Here is an 18,342-nt window from a genome sequence, read left to right on the forward strand (position 1 = left end):
TGCAAATTATTTGTCTGTAATTAATTGACAGTCACAATTATCTGTTAACTCCAAAATATTCTAACAGATGTCGATACTTTTCGACTGGATTGAGTAAGTAATCAATAGATGGCACTGCTATGGTAAACCAACAAACGTGTCATATAAGCTACAATTCAATATCATGATTACCACGTGTTATTGAGGCTAAAGTATGAACTTTTTTAATTTTTGGTGTTAGCATAGCCAACCACGTGTTACTTAGACCGAAGTGTAAATCAAATTCAAATCATAGTGACGATAATACAGTGAAATTATTCTTTCGTGTCACGGTATTAATGCTAAATAAACCCACATTAAGGAGAAACGAAGTTCGCGCTAGTTATATTATAAAGCAAATAATGTATGATGTAGTATGAAGATTTCTTAATATTTTTGGCCAAAGTGTTTTTCCTATACAATTCCAGCTTGGTCTTAGCCGACAGTTGTAGTAAAAAAACACGGACTTTGGTAGCCAGGAGGGCAGCCACGAGATCCGTGAGCCCATGTCTAGCGCATTCCCTCAACGCCTTTCCACCAGGGTCTGTGGCTCCGGCAGCCAACAGCATCTCCACTATTTGCACATTCCGAGCTCTTGCTGCTACCGCCAATGCGGTCCAGCCTTCACCTGGAATTCCACATTACTATAAGCATGGGCTTATTAAGTACCTATTATTGTATTGCTAGCTGGTAACGGTGTCAAAATAATGATTTACTGGAACACTAATTGGAGTACGAAATTCTATATTTAATTAGCACTTCAAATGCCGGCAACACACATGCGAGCATTCTGGCTCTGTTCTTCAAAAAACCCTTAAATTGAAAAAAAAAATTCTATATTTCATTAGCACTTAAAAGATCGGCAACACACTTGCCAGCGTTTTCCCCTGATCATCAAAAAACCCTTAAATTGGTACGTTGTTTTTCTTTATCTGAATTACGGTTATAAAAAAATCCCGTAGAAGTTAGAGCGTTAAACACATTATAAATCTCAACTACAAGTTAATATAGAAAACTCACGATCATCATTGTAGGCCGACTGCGCAGGCGACGGTGACGCTCGACCTCTTGTGATGGACGCACTGCGCGAGCGACGTCTCGTATCACGGGCTACATCAGATACCATCTCCTATAATGAAATAGGAATTAAGACCCTTAAAACTATTGCTTTCTAAGAAGATACGGCAGGTTAGGGGCAGAAGAAAACGTTTCCAAAACAGCAAGACCTAAATTTTCTATGAATTACGGAGTATAAGAAGAAAATAATGCTGGTTAGTTTCTACTGGGACGCCAGCTCAAAAGCTGTCGAATAAAACAGATATATCTAAAGAGATATCAGAGTTATCTATGGTCCAGTCACGGAAGTATTTTCGACCCAATTTGACTTAGGATCCTTCACGAAAAGAGAGAGAAAAGAGTTCTATAAAAAAAACTTTGATTGGGACGAGATTTGGATAAAGCCTTTACTAATGAAAAATATTGAAATATATAAAAAATCAGTAATTAGGTATTATAGTAGACTCACTGCACATGCATCAGGCCTTGCCCCAGCAGCCAACAATCTTCGCAAAACCCTCGCGTGGCCGAGTCTCGCTGCGCAGGCAACGCACGTGTCCATACCGCGCCCGCTGTCCGTACGTACTGGACGTACACGCTTCTCTGTTTCGATTGCTGACTGAAATTGCATGTAACTTAAATTTAAAAACAGTTAAATGTCATACGAGATTTAAACAGTGACAGGTCTCACAATAACATATAGGAGTCTGGAAGAGGAGGATAAAAAAATTGTTATATTGCGGAAAACTATTGGTTTTTTTTTTTCTAATGGCAATATTCTTTAAGATGTCAGTTTTCAAAGGCCAATAATCTTTAAATTTTGTCATTGTCATCTTTCCAAGTGTGGTATGATTTTGATTCGATTATGCGTGGTCTAATTATTGAATATTGTGGTTTGTATTTATAATAAGTGCGTTTAAATCCCGAAAATACTAAAAGCTGTTTAAGAGTTAGGGACCATTCTAGAATAATGTAAGCAGATTTACTGCAATTTATCCCCCACCCCTCCTCTTGTCAGCAAAAGTAAGCAAATCTCTCAAAAATAATAATACATAAACATATTAATTTATTGTAGGAATCCTCGAAAATGCATGTCGTTTTCAAGCATAGACAATGTGTAAAAAAGTAAATAATTACTGTCGACGTAATCACCAAATAAGAAAATGATAGACCCCCCCCCCCCTTCCCCTATACAGCTTACGTAATACTTGAAGGGTTCCTTATTAAAAAAGCCAGAAGCCATGTACTCTATGAATACGTGATATGTCATTCCGATTAATCTAGCGCGACGAGCAGCTTTCTTTTTATTGGTCGGACAATAATTATTTATACAATGTTTGATTAGGTGTACGATATATCGATAGACTGCTAAATTCAGAAAAAAATATATAGAATATTATAAAATCAGTGGTGCTACAACATTTTTAGGTCAGGGCCTCAGATTTTTGTACCTGTTTCATGATCATTTGTTAATCTAATAGGCAAGTAGGTGATCAGCCTCCTGTGCCTGACGCATGCCGTCGACTTTTTGGGTCGAAGCCAAGTCGGTTTCCTCACGATGTTTTCCTTCACCGTTCGAGCTAATGTTAAATGCGTACATAGAAAGAAAATCCATTGGTGCACAGCCGGGGATCTAACCTACGACCTCAGGGATGAGCGCCGCACGCTGAAGCCACTAGGCCAACACTGCTCTTACTTTACCTAAATATCCTGTATAGTGTGTATAATAAAGTATTCTTTCTTCTTCTTTCTACATATGTTTTAGGCTAGAAACAGACATACCACATATAGCACACATGCTTGGTACTCAAAGAACGCCGGACACACTTCCAACAAGATCGCAAACAAAAGTCAAAAACTTATAATACTGAAGTCGGTTTAAAAAGTTCTTTACTCACAGTTTTGTTACCTCCAGTAAGTTTATTGACGATAGCATGAATTCCTAATGAAATTCCACTTCTATGAGGACTAGAATTTACTCGGGATTCCGTCGGCACAGAGTCTTTAGGAGGAGACTGTAAAAAATACTTTTATTAGTAATAAAATGAACGTCAAAAGCAAGCACGTGAACGTGATTGTACGTATATGCGTACACGAGTTATGAGACATTAATTCTGCAATCACGATGACGTTATACCTTGAAACACGTTAACGAAGTATTTCCAGCAGTATATGTGATACAAATTCTCAACCACAGCCAGTTAGTAAGACTGGTGAAGGATCATGCCTGTAGATTGGAGGAACAGTATACCTTCCTTCTTCCAGTAGTAATACATTACTATATATATGAACCCTGTTTGCGCTAAATCAGTGTCAGCCAAAAAAGAGCAATTGTCAGTTTTGACTTTGACACACGAACCGGAAATGGTAAATGCTAGTCCAGACTGATAGTGATCACTGATAGTGATAGACTAAAAAACCCAATCTTTCATCTTTTGTCACATTAAATCTTTATAAATAAAATTCGATTAATAAATACAAAAAAAAACTAACCTGTGCAGGTCTCAACACTGGTACAGAGAACTCCAACAGCGCATCAACAACGCCCGCGTTGCCCAGCGTACACGCGACGTACAACGCACTTTGGCCGCTCGCGTCGCGTGCGTTCACGTCAAACGCCATCCGATATTGGTATTGTCCGCTTGCGTCGCTATACAAATTAAATTACTTTAATTATATTTAGTTACGTGTCAACATCGCGAAAAAAGGCGTGGCACCTATGCGAACTAATTTAACAATATAGCCACCAACCGGCCCTCAAAGCCCATTTATGTGGAATGGAGTTTGGAACTGCAAAGACTATACTAACATCAGTCTCACACCCTCGTCTGTAGAGCTGAAAGAGGTCGGATATAATGCTTACAAGGACACTTTAGCCTTCCTTTTTTGGGCGCAATTTGACTCCGGTTCCCTCGCTGAAGCATCTGCGTGCCGAGAATTGCAAAACGAATGGGCTGAGGGATAAACCAGCCTGATCGCTTTTCGTCTCTTCTATTTAGCGGATGACGGCCTCGCAGAATCTCTCGAAGATTTCCTGTCACTTTCCGCGCCTGTAACATCTGGTACTCTTACTTACGTATATGTATTAAGCAGATGAGCCGGGTACTGGTACTCCAACAGCAGCTTGACTAGGGATGGATGACCGCCGATACAGGCTGCGTGTAATGGCAGCCATTTTTCAACGGTTTCTTGCTGCAATATGCTAGACAGTTTAGGTTTAAGAAGAAAGAGTAGTTTTAAAACTAGCTCAGTCTTTTGTTGTTGATTTTCTAAATTTCTTTAAAAGCATTATTTGCATAGGAACATAACTACAGGTGTGTCAAAGATCTGTGGAACAATAGGGCCGAGAAAAATAGAGAAAATAGTATAATAATAATAGTATATAATAAGAAAATGATTGAGAAGAATAACTAAGGTAGCAGATGTCACAATGTAAATACTGTCTGTAATGTCACAACGAGAGACAGTCTCGAAAGTAGATAGACCCGATTAGGGATACAGCAAGTAGTACATGCAGACAGAAATGACGGGATTTGGAGGAGGCCGGTGCCAAGAAGGGCACACACCTAAATATGAATAGAATAAATAAATAAAAGACTGTGGCCAACTCTATACATACGTCAGAAAAGTTTCAATGAAAATATGTGGTGGCTCACCACGCTTGGCCTAAATAACAGTATAAGAACTTGAACAGATTCCAAAGTTTACCTGAACAGCTTCAGGAAAGTGGGCCAGCAGCAGCATGGCGTTGTCGGAATGACCATGATAGCACGCAATATACAATGGGCCATATCTGGTCACGGGGTGAGCTCGCCCATCTGCGCCGGCGCCAACAAGGACCGAAGCTGAGGCTAGGTTGCCTAACTCTGATGCGCTGAAAGATTACAGTGGTATAATCGCTATTAGAAATGGAGATTGATCATAGGAATAAAATATAAGTTAAGGGAGTCAAGTTCAGTGCAGTTGTTGGATGGATATGCTCAAAACAAAAAAACTTGACGATTAAAAAGAGTGGCGGAATTTATTGCCAGTTCTTCTCTTCTGTTCTACTCCCTTGATTTGAGAACTGGCAGTAAATGTAAAATTAAAACCATTTTATGTAATTTTTTTGACGTTCATAAGTGTACATTGTGTTACCTATATGAATAAATGATTTTTGACTGTGACTGACTTATCTTAAGAGAAACACTTTGTTTGAAACTGGCTAACAACTGACTTTAATCTCTTAAAATATGAGCTTATAACTAACATAAAATTAGGTATCTGTATCTCCATGGAATAGAAGATGCAGAAAGAGATCTATACGCAAGGGATCAAGCGCTCGGAAAGCGACTGGTCGACGACAAATCGAATCGCTCTTCGTTGAATACATTCAACTGCAAGGTATTGAAGAGCTGAAAATAGTCCGTGTGGGGCCGAGTTGCGCTTTATAGAGCTGCAAGCGGTTGTCAATATTAAATGACGACTGTAAATGAAGCTCCGCTGTAGCGTCATAATTAGACTTGGTACTTACACATACAACAGCGTATTGGCTCCACCAGGCGTCAGGTTGGCAATGATGGCCGCTGCAGCACCCAAGGAATCAAGCTTATCCCGAAGACCACTCGCATCTCCCCGCACAACCAACTCACGAAGCTGGGCATGATGGCATAAGCGCTCGCGTTCCAGGACATCTGGAATACATACATTTTGATAATGTTTAACATGTAACTGGGGTTTAGATGATAATCCTCCGAAACTTTTGAGATTCCGGCCTTTCAAACCATCGAAATGTCGTACATATTTCTGCTATATTATACTCCCTTTCATAGAACCGTTCTTAACTAGAGAACAGCTTCCGTAGCCGAGTTGACTTATACTCCAAGAACCACTAAAAAGGTCTTAATGATATTTCGCGCTGGAAGGCTGAAGCAAAGGCTGGTAGATCCTAACAGGCTGACTTTTGTAAGTCAAAAATAACTTTATTAAAAAAAATTACATAATCTTAGTTAACAAATGTTAGACACACTAGTCCTTTAAACCACAGACAAATTAACCAGAGTTCAATATCTAAACAGTGAGCAAAGATCGATATTATGTTCCTGGACATATTATATCTATTCAAGTTCACTAAGTACATACGCGTAAGCGAGATGGCTATAAAGTTCAGTAGGTGTACAAAGGACAGAAATACTTACGAAGTTCTAGTTTCACTACTAATTACATTTTAGCTTATCCGGTCTCATCTTGCTTAGGATTTAAATACAGGTCAAGAATACTTGATAAATTTATACTACATATTTTCTGGTTGAACGCGCTATTTTCGCCGACTACTGGTTCGAATTGTTTAGTTAAGTTTAAACCCATGAAGTGTATAGACTGGAACATTATTTAGTGATCATTTTTTATTTCTTTCAAAAACTGTTTATGTAACATATATGTAACGTAGAACGAAATGCTTTTTGGTGTGAAACTGATGCCTGTTAAAGGTAAAAGGTCATCAGGATTTCGTGTTAGCTTAGTGTTGATCTATTCGCACACTAACTCTCATCCTGGGGCTCATAGGTAGCCCTGGCTTTCCACCGATGGCCTTTCTGTCTATGAGCGTATTTAACACTCGTTCGTCCGGTGACGGAAAACATGAGATACATAAATCTCTGGCCAAAACGAAGTTTGTAGCGTTGCTAGATTTTTAAAACGAGCCCGCCTTAGACCCAAAAATCTGGGGGGGGGGGGCAATATTAACCACCTATTTGTCTTTTAGAAAACACAAATGATCACGAAACAGCTACTGAAACCTCAAGCCCAAACATAAGGGATATAGCGCCACAGTTTTTTTTTAAACTAGGCTTCGTTTGACTCAAAGACCGAGGTGTTCGGCCACAGAGGCTTATTACCTACCTACCTATCTACATGTTACCCTCCTACCGACCTATTAGAAAAAGCAAATGATCACAAAACAGATTCATAAATCTGAGGCCCAAACGTAAAGGTTTTAGCGCCACTAGATTTTAAAACGTTGCTGTCTGTGCCAACTTCCGCGGTGTTCGGATACAGAAAGCTAACTACCTATTTGCCTTTTAGAAAAAACAAATGATACGATACCGGTTCAGAAACCTCAAGCCCAAACATAAAAGCGTTGTAGCGCCACTGAATTTTTAAAACCAAGCCGCCTTTGAACCACAAAACGAGGTACTCGGGCACAGAACCCATTAACTAACCTATTCGTTTTTCAGAAGAAACAAATGATGACGAAACAGGTAAAGAAATCTGAGGACCAGACCAAAAAGGTTGTAGAGCCACACGAGCCTTCCTTAGACCCAAAAACCGAGGTCCAGCACAGAAGGCAGGATCACCTACCTGCCTATTATAAAGAAAAAATGAACACGAAACAGATACAGATATGAATCTATACCAATCTTAGAATTAATTGATGTGAGCTATGATCGTTATCTTCAATATTTCAATCGGCGGTCTTATCGTTCATAAGATCTTGTACGAGATAAATCGAAATGATTAATTAGGTCCTATGTTGTGTTTTTGACAAAAAACCTTTTGATCTATGACATGGCATAGGCTATCACCGTAAACTAGGCTAAAACTAAGAGACTTAGAGTAGGATTCAATCAAAACGTGACGCGGAGTCTAACCCCCGTTCGTCAAAATATAGATTTTGACATTTCGTTTACGATTCGTACCCAGAGAATCACGTATCGGTGAGCGGAACCAAAAACCAACATACCTGGACACCATGGATCTCTGACATCATCAACAAAGTACTGGGCCGCATCATACGCATCTTCAGCGACGCGCGCCCGCGGTCTCTCTGGCTCTTGTCTACGTACGCCACGCTTTTCAGAATAAGACGAACGCACGTGATCGGCAGCAGAACGGAAACGATTTAACATATTCACCAATCAGACGGTCCCATTTTTATTTATTATGACGGTAGATGCAACTGCACACACTACACGCCTACCCTCTTTAAACTTTAAATTATAAAGATGAAAAAGGAGGAAAAAGATGCAATTCATTTTATATACAAAATGGTTCAAACACATATGAGAGATGGAAAGGTTAAAAAAAATGTATAAAAATATTAAATACGTTAAGTAATACCTAATTGTGTTGTGTGGTGTGAAAGTCAGGGAATGGATGGAAGGATGTGTTACTGGGCCTACCCAGGCCTAACCCTAGTTCAGGGTATGCTCATGATGTAGGTTATTTAGGGCTATGGATATTCTTAATCTATTATCTCATTATTTAAAAAAAAGTAATCTTCATCTTTTACCGTCGTAATATAGATTATAAGCGTGATATTTAGGAACAAGACAGCGTTTAGTGCCAACGTGCCCGCCTTACACTGCGTAAGTTTTGAGCAAGAAATAGTTGACCGGCGGAGCGGAGTTTAAAATGATAATAGTATGCTTTATACGCAGCCGACTCCGCTTTACTCGCTTGCTCCGCTCTGCTTTACTCTTTTACAGTGGAAGTAATTGTATGCAATATAATAAAACTAGTACGAAACTGTACAGAGTCCGTGGGAAACTCGCTCAACAAGCTAACCTCGTATGTGACTCTTTCAACTCGCTCACTCCGCTTTGGTGGAAGGTGGAAAATCATCGTTACGAGTATAGCGGAGTCCGTAATGCGTCCGTTCAGCTCGCAGTGGAAGCCGGGAATTAGTATTTGACATGAAGCCACAGTTCGCACTAAATTTCTAAATGTTACACTTAAGATCTTTCACTTTCATTTTAAATATGTCAAATACGCCTAAACACAGATAACAGCTGACAGCTGACAACTGATCAAAAAAGGAAAAACTATAAAGTTTAAATGAATGGAATTATCAAGTTAGCATTTACTGGCAATAGAAATAATATCCATCTTACTGGCCAAAACAGGGAAATTGTTATTATTATTTGATAAGTTAATTATAATCTATGAGAACAGATACTCTTAACATTAGACACTCCTGGTTTACTTTATCAGCGCTAATATTAAGACCACCCACATTCACGTGTCACTCCGCGTGATAATGTGACTACAATAAATCCTTTAAAAGAAATGCGTTGTATACAAACGTTTAGATATCTCTAAGTATTAATATATAATATAATTATCATGTTATGTAATAACCTCTGGGTGCAGTCCAACACGGCCTTCCGCATCGATTTTTGGATCTATTCCTAAGAACTTCGATACGTATTGGCGATACGAAGTTCTAATTAACAGAAATAAGGAAGGAAGGAAAATCTCTATCTGGGAAGTTAGAACGCCCATAGGTTTCCCAATTTTAAACATAACATTTAACATTTCGTTGCATTAAAAAATAATCAGAAATTATATGGGTTAGCCACGGGTGAATTGAGATCGATAACTTATAAGTCTAGTAAAGAAAATACATTGGAAGTGTAAGAGTATAGAAGAGAAGGGAAAATAATATAGAATTCTATATATAAAATGAATATAAATAATATCCATAGCTCTTCACCTGCATCATGAGCACACCCCACGTTCACCCACTGTCACACCATCACACACACCCGAATTTATTTAAAAGTTAACTAATTTCCATTGATCATCGTTACGTAAATGTTTGGATATTATGTATTCCATATTTGGCTATATTATTAGTGTAATTGTTTGTTATATATAATTATTGTTAGCTGTAGTATTACGAAATAAAAAACAATTAAAATAATGTAATTATATAATTTACACTTTCAGAATGCTTTTTTTATTCGACAATATTTGAGGATAGTGAAAACTTTGACTATATTTGACTATAGCTAATTGCAGGGTGTCGGTTTTTTGTGACGGTGGTTTTTGCGGACAATTTACTCTCATCACTTTTGCCTAACGCGGCAAAAGAAACTATAAACTATAACTTCAAAAACAATGGTATGTAGGACTTACAATTTAATTGATTTATCTTACAAAATATGACTTAATCCGGCTGTACTATTAACTTACGTAGAGCTGTTCTAACGTGGTGTCGTGATTCGTCAAATGTATCTGTTTCACTAGGATAGCCTTTAACACATCGCTTATTATTAACAATTTATTCTTATATGTGAAATAAAGTACACATAAATATATACAATTTGAAACATTTAACATATGAAATCAGGTGAGTCATGCTTCAGCGAACTATATAATTATTATTGCGTTTAGTATAAGGTAATAACAATTAACCTTTAACAATTGTTTTGAAATGAAATGAAAGGATATTTTAGTATCTTCGTGTATCTGTTTTGGGATTATTCCGGTGTTAGACAACCTGGTAGCGACTCTCGATATACCTACACAACATGAAACAATCAAGTCACACGGAAAGATACATTACTCCGCAATACTGTAGAGAAATACTAAGGTAGTATTATGACATTTTTTTTATTAACAATAAATTTCGACATCTTCGGCGAACTAGTGCGGAATCTACTCCCTGTATGGGTCTTCCCTGGGCCTCCAATTGCACCCACTAAAATTGGTGTCCATGGGAAGAATGCCCTTTATAGGCATCCCCCACAATTGCTAGCCTATCCTATAAGAAATCCTACCTAATTCTCGCCGACTCACATACATAGACCCTCAAAACAAGTTTGATCCTTTAAATTGTCGATCTGTATTGCTTTGTTTGTTCTTTTACACGAAGTTGCGTGTAAGTTCCTTGTAACCCTATATGTGAGCCAGGTTAGTGACCACAAATCCTTGCTAATAGAGGACAAGAGACGATAAACTCAATTAATGGTATGTGGTTGTGGTTACTGTTTCATCACATCTATCAAAGACCTTTTAATAAAAAAAATTTAAAACCGGATTTAAGCTATTTGTATTATAATAAACTTGTAATTATTTACATAATTTTAAATTTAAATTTTAGGGACCACGCACGCTGTAAAGCACGCGAAACGTCGGAAAATTTAAATTTAAAATTATATAAATAATTACAAGTTTATAATAATACAAATAGCTTAAATGCGGTAAAAAAAAATGTTTTCTTTCAATGTGTAAAAGCTATGTTAACCAAAGACAATACTAAAGACCTTTTAATTTAAATCATTATTTTAAAAAAAAGGTTTTTTTTTTAAATTACTTGCGTTATACAGTGAAGCCTGGTTAATAGGGATATCAAGGATTTTGTACTATTTAAAGAGGTTTACATTTATTGAAGAGCAGTGTTGGCCTAGTGGCTACAGCGTGCGACTCTCATCCCCGAGGTCGTACGTTCGATCCCTGGCTGTGCACCAATAAATTTTCTTTGAATGTGCATTTAACATTCGCTCGAACGGTAAAGGAAAACATCGTGAAGAAACCGGCTTGCTTTAGACCCTAAATGTGGACAGCGTGTGTCAGGCACAGGAGACTGATCACCTACTGGGAGAGAGCGATTGAGACTGGTTGAGACAGAGAGAGAGAGGAAGGGAGATCAAGAAAAAATACGCGATTGGTTGATTTATTCGTTTAGTAGTTACATATTAGAACTTTAGATGGCAATTCTGTCGCATTACGTCTTGGTATATATTTATGTTATCATTAGCATGTATACAGTGTGTAAACAGTGTGAATATAGATATACATATACTGGTATATGACCATCTATTGGGGCAGAAACCTTTGTAATAATTAATTTACAAAGAAGCTTCACTTCTGACATATAAACTTTGTACACAAGGACTTTTCTATTTATTTATTTTTTTCATTTATTTATTACTCTACAAATAAAATAAATTATATACAACCAAAATGTAGGTAGGTAATGTACAAACCAAGGTATGTATGTGAGGGTGTGTATGTGCTGATGATGCAGGTGATTTAGCGCTATAGATATCCAGTTATTTTTTTACTTAACTATAGTTGTCTCATTTACAGAGGAACACCTTAGAAGTCGAAGTACCGACCTTCCAGAATCATAATCTGATGAAAAGCTTTTTTTATATAGAACAAATATTAATGGGCAAACGGGCAGGACGCTCACCCGAAGTTTTGTGATACCGTCGCCCGTGGACAATCCCTATACTAATAAGTTGTACTGTAATCTCTGGATCTACTGAAATGATTATGAAAATTATTTTACGAATAAAAAACCACATTAGTTACTGTACACGAAAAGACTTTCGTGGTTGTCGGATTTGCTAAATCGTAGAACTATCGATAGCCGAACTTAAAACGTTTCTTACACGCTTTTTAACATTTATATTATAAAACAATAAGCAAGACTTACAGATACCGGCAAACTTCTTGAGCATTAAACTAGGGAGTAGGGGAAAGTTTGCGCACAGCGCGGGACGCAAACGTCAACTGGTTTACCTTTTTTTTTTTAATGGGATCTCGCTGTTGGCCTTAAGGGCCTTTACAGCTCAGCTCAGGCTGTTTTGGCGAGCATAGCTCGGCCAGAGCTGATTTACCAACCACGCGATCGACACGTTACTCTCTCAGTGGTACCTAAAAATCGCTTCTGCGCAGGCAAGGACATTTGTTAAAGATGTTTGCCGGTACTGCACGAATATTACTGCGGCTTTAGCCAATATCTAGAACAAGTCTCTAGGAAGATTAGGTATAATTTTTTCGAGGTTACTCGTGTGTGTTATTATTTTAAGCTTGAAAGTTAGAAATAGAGAATTCGCATTTGCATTATTTTATTACAGTCATAATAAATAAATACAAAAATAATTCAAGTTGTTTTTGCTATTGGGGTGACTGACACGCAGTGTGAACTTGATTAACATAATTTAAAAGATTAAAAAACTAACGAATTATCCATTTATTCTAATAATATCTTTACTTCAATCTCTACTGTGCAAAATATAACCTGTCCACATCGTAACCCTAACTTTCATACTAACTGATGTTAAACTGATCTAAAATTAACGTATATTTTATTTTTTTGTTGTTCACTGTTTATATATCTTTTCATTTTTGCAATTCTTGTACTTGCCTTATCTAATTTTTTTGAAAGTCAATTTTTACGATGCGCACGCGCACCGTCACAAAAAACCGACACCCTGAAGTTGGCATAGTCAACATTTTAAAATAAAAAATGTCCATTTGCTTAATTATGTAGAAATAATTTTGCGTGATACTTAAATAAACTTTAACTATAACTTGATAATGCGTTATAATAAACCTTTTTTTTCTATTGTTAGTGTCTTTTTTTTTCTACAAAGGCGAAAGATAAAAATTTTGGAAAGATTTTTGTCCTGTTACGCCAAAGAAGTACAACTTCTAACGCGTGTATATAAGTACATATACACACTTATTTTTTGAATAATTGAATAAGATAATATAAAACAAATACTGCAAGAACTATCTTATCTTGTTACGCCAAAGAAGTACAACTTCTAACACACTAACAGTGGTTGTCTGGCAAAGAACGCTGGAAAGCGATAACGCCTCCAGTTGCCCTTTTCATTTAAACATATTGTGTTATATTCTGTATACAACGAAGTGTTAATTAATAAATATCTATCTTTAAAGTTGAATTGAATCTTGGCGTAACGTGCGACATCCCTAAGGTCTGAGATTCGAACCCCTGAGTGCACCATTAGACACGCTCGCTCGTACGGAGAATAAAAACAGCGTGGGTAGTCATGCCTGTAAAATGCCTAGGCCCCTCTATGTAATATACATAATTTTTAATACAAAAAAGTTGAATTATTCGATTAAGAAAGAAAAAAGATAGGAAGGAAGAAGTACATTGTAAGTACATTTTTAAAACATGAAAAACATTTTGTAAAATGTTCAAATAGTCAATCCTTATCAACCAAATTTCCTTAAGGCCTTAAGGAAGAATGATCACCAAACGACTTAGAGATTATGCACAGTCACTGTTTCTTCCAAACTTTCTTCCCTACAAACGCTGTAAAAGTGTGCTTCTAATTTATTGTTTTTATACAAAATTCCTTCGATAATTTTATTAACTTCATTGACTAACCTAATATGTCGTAATTTATGTATACAAAATATCAAAATCAAATACGTTTTTGACAAACATAAATAGACATTTAAAAACTTTAAATATCGTTGATAGTGCAGTATATATAGGCAGGGCACTAAGTTATAGCCTGGAATCTTTATTGGTGCCTAACCTGTTAGTGTCGACTATAACATTAAAAATAAAAATCCTCAAACCCACGTAAATATATTGCGCAATTCAGGTTGAAACCGGCGAACGTTTAAAAAACCTACATATATTTAGATTACGTTATAATTTATTTAATGAATACTAATGATAATTACTGTGAATCGTAACAAGACTTTAACCAAACACGCACAACACGTTAACCGGCTAATTAGCGTTGTTATGGCATCGAGACGACGGCACTGCGCCAAGTTTACGATAATACTGAATGTGAATTGACGCAGTGATACCAACTCCTAGAAAATGTTCCCCCTAGAACTACCCAAACACGCTCAATTAAAGATTGAAAACCCCTAAACTTTTTGCTGTACACTCGGTTTGAGGTAATTTCAAATATGCATCAATTGTACATTCAAGTTTAAATTTGGTTTTGTTCTTTGTTTTCTAGGTTCTGTATAAATTGCATAGAATCCTGCGTATTCAAATAAATCTTGTATAAAGTAGACTCTAAAAACCTCCAAGACTTGATTGCTTCTAAATTTGGGGGGGAAAACACCCAAGTTGTCATCACTGGGCTGTTGACGCATTCGGCATTTCGCATTATTATTGAATTGAAAACTTACTGCAGACTTTTAGAAAATTAGTTATTTATTTATCTATGCATTTTTAAATAACGCATCCGTGGTATCCAAAACCCCAGCAGCAGCGAACCCACGGTAGCGATATCAATCAGTCAAGATTTTTTCGGTTTTCTTTATTATTAAGCCAGAGCTGGCATAACTCATTTTCATGTACTATTGTTTTTATTTTTTATATCATGACGCAAACGGGCAGGAGGCTCACCCGTTTTTATGTGATACCACCGCCCATGAACACTCACATTGCCAGAAGGCTCTTTTCTTGAAGGACTCTTATTCGAATTGGTTCGGAAATACTTCAATGGGTAGCTGGTTCCATAGTAGTGGTAGGCTGCAAAAACTGTCCTAAGAAACATTCAGTTGTGGGACGTCAAGTTGACACGGATGGTACTTTGTATTCTACCTTGCCGTTTGATAATGAAAGTCAGCTGCTGGTACACGAGGTATTTTTCAAACCATTTTTTTTCTATTACCACAGATATTTGATATTACGTATTATTCGTGTTCAGTATTTTCCATATAAATCTCTTTGACACTAAATTGGGAGACTTGTTGAGATGGCAACATTGACACCTGTAGTTTGACCAATAACCGTTGAACGATTTCCGTCAAGGTTAAAAAACATTTGTTTGCTTCATATGACAAATTAAAACTTCACTAACAAGCCCCGTCTTTGCTCGCGAGCATGCCTAAATGTCTTATAACCCCTAGAAGGGGCACAGTGCGTCCACAGTGAGTCTCCATCGCATTTAGTCTTAAGCCTCGCATCAGATCACCTCGCTCCAACTCTCTTTGCCTCATCCTTTGGCTTGGGACACTTCCGGTTCCTTGCGCTTCCAATCAAGCGCCTGCTTGGCGACATAATTGGAATCTTAGGCGTGTTACTTGCTCGCATATATAGATAATATAAACGTGAATTTATTATATTATTTACATAACTCGACGATTATAAATTGTGGTCGAGGATTTTCGCCATATATTACGAATTAATTTACATTTATAATCTCCGATTCAAACTTTGTTCCGTAATACAAATGAAATTAGGAACAGACGAAAAGCCGCAAGAATAAATCAGAGATGTGATGTTCAAGGTACTAGTGCCTCCAGGCAAAAGTACCTGAGCGTTGATTTCGAGATTTTGTATGCACTTGGAAAAACTGATAGAGTTTTAGGCATCCCTTAGCTTGCCCTCGTATTTGTAATATTATTGTAGTAAATTATAATGTATTAGTGACAATTTTATGTACGAAATATTACACCGTCAATATGTCTTCCATCACAGTGAATGCTCTTCAAAGCGGACTAGCGAATAACAGAGACACGCCCCAGTACGTCAACTGATATGGGTCTCACTTCTGTCGTTATTTTAGTTTTTAATAAATAAAATAAAAATCATTTAATTCAGACCATCATAAGTCCATATATTGTTAGTAGTAATACTTATAACGATGTTAGCAAAATTATTAAAACATTTAAACCATTAATTCATAAATCTCCGTTGATTCGAGGCACCAGGTACATAGGCATGTATATGAACCCAGTGTCTCAATACAGCACATTCGGGTTTATTAGCTATAACCATCAGGATATTGTTAGTACCCCACGCATCAGTGAGGCTGTCCGTTTGCGAATGATTGATGAAAAGTCATCCACATTTTTAACTGCTCAAAATTCGTTATCATAAACTCTTGCTTTGACATAACGCCATAAAAAAGTCAGCTGGGCTTAAGTCGGGAGATCTGGATGGCCACAATATGTCTCCAAAGCGGTTTATGATTTTTTCCGGAAAACAAAAAGCTTTCAGGGTTTGCATTGCAAAACAAAAAGTTTTATTACAACAAATGTTTACAGTCAATTGTCGAGGCTTCCCAGAAAGTAATCAATACTTGTGTCCCCTTGCTATTCTTACATGGACTGTTTTTTTTGTGACCTGGGGTGTGTTTATATACATATACTATTAGTATATACATACGTGTCTTTGGGGTGGGCATGGGCCACATATACCTACTAACTTTTACTAGACAGGTCTCAAATTCTAGCTAATGTAACCAAAAATGTCTTCACGTCATCGTAGTTAAGTGTGGGTCTACCTATCAAAATCTATAAGCCCACAGCTGTACTTCGAACGACCAAATCAGACCTCGAGGCAGAATACGGAATTCCACACGTATCACCTCGACATCCACCACTATGTGGAACCAGCTGCTAACTGAAGTATAGCTCTGGCTTTGAGTGTCTATGGGCAGCGGTATCACTTAACATAAGGTGAGCCTCCGGCCCGTTTGTCCCTGTTCTATAGTATACAAATTATATTTAGATAAATATTTCCTGTTCTACTCGGTCTTTGACCGAGACCTCATGATTTGCAGCCATGTCATGTCAACCCAATAGTAAGCTCAGTGAGCTAAACTAATTCAAAATACAGGTTACATCGTTAGTTGGATACAATATCCACATTGGTCATCATATCGCATTTCACCTGTCATCTGTCACCTGTCATCTGTGACCTTGGCACCAACATTTTTATTTAACAATGAACAGCAATATAAATTTGACTTTACTCAACTACTACAAACAATTATAGGTTTTATTCCGGACAAGGGAACATAGCAATTCCCTTTGGACATAGCAAGATGTTCCATATGTTGGTTTGTAGCTTAAAGGTAGGCATATTTCCAAAGAATATTAAAGCGAAACGAAATTCGCATTGGCAGCAAGTTTTTAACAATATTTTAATACCTACATGTGAAAAAACATTTCAAAAAACATAGGGAACAAACACAAGAAGTTTTTGGCAAGTTTGCACTGTTCATATTATTACTGAATTCTTGTACAAATAAGTGTAAATAAAATTACAAATACTTTCCTCTTTACAATATCTAAATATTGTCGTGTTAGTTACGCCACTTATAACTCAAGATCGGCTGGATCGAAGTTAGCTATATCTTTTTTGATGTATTCCTCTTACTCTTACTCTTACTAATAAGTAAAATATGGGATAAGTGCACAAGCATGTGGTGTCATTTGTTGACAAAACTACGCAAATAAAAGAAATCAACCAATAACAACCGAATATGATCCACGCGTCGATACTCAAATAAAAATTCAAAGATGAGGAAGTTCTCATTCCGAGGATTCCGTTGATCCCAACCGACTTCAAGCCTTCGAGTTCAACCGTTCAATTTCTGATCCGTTATGCATTCATTCATCGCCATAAAGATTAAGAAGGCACAAGAACAATCCCTGAGTGTTTATGGTTTATATCACTGTCAATTGTTTGTGGAATGTTCACGTGTCGGCGTTGTTTGTTCTTGAGCCGGATAACAAAACAAATAATGTTGTACATCAGAAAGTGCTTTAACATGCAGCATCGCATTATTGGCGCTAGAGAGAAGACCTAATGTGTAAAACTGCCATTCATCTTTAGCAATAAAACATTTCTGTACTTCCAAATAGTTGTATCAATGTTATCTAAATGAAACCCTAAATTAAGTTTAACTAAAGTTAACACGATATTATTTTACGATTATTACGAGACTTTTAGGCGGAACGGAGTTTGCCGGGCTA

The 18,342-nt window shown here is 37.1% G+C and overlaps 1 protein-coding gene across 5 annotated transcripts in view; it reads right to left on the reverse strand.

The window, feature by feature from the left end:
• The window catches only part of LOC123717966 (leucine-rich repeat serine/threonine-protein kinase 1), a 72,218-nt gene that overhangs the window by 49,882 nt on the left and 3,994 nt on the right, over positions 1-18,342 (reverse strand). For 2 of the 5 annotated variants that reach the window (XM_045674256.1, XM_045674255.1), the window contains exons 4-11: positions 5,588-5,747; positions 4,783-4,948; positions 4,151-4,266; positions 3,568-3,724; positions 2,973-3,089; positions 1,544-1,693; positions 1,039-1,147; positions 486-646 (exon numbers count right to left, since the gene is read on the reverse strand). In XM_045674256.1, coding sequence (XP_045530212.1) covers positions 486-646; positions 1,039-1,147; positions 1,544-1,693; positions 2,973-3,089; positions 3,568-3,724; positions 4,151-4,266; positions 4,783-4,948; positions 5,588-5,747 — 1,136 coding nt within the window. Of the gene's footprint in view, positions 1-485; positions 647-1,038; positions 1,148-1,543; positions 1,694-2,972; positions 3,090-3,567; positions 3,725-4,150; positions 4,267-4,782; positions 4,949-5,587; positions 5,748-7,795; positions 8,043-14,295; positions 14,391-18,342 lie in introns of those variants that run through there. The other 3 variants (XM_045674258.1, XM_045674259.1, XM_045674260.1) reach the window with 3 other exon arrangements.

The sequence above is a fragment of the Pieris brassicae genome, chromosome 14 (assembly GCF_905147105.1).
Source record: "Pieris brassicae chromosome 14, ilPieBrab1.1, whole genome shotgun sequence".
NCBI lineage: Eukaryota > Metazoa > Arthropoda > Insecta > Lepidoptera > Pieridae > Pieris > Pieris brassicae.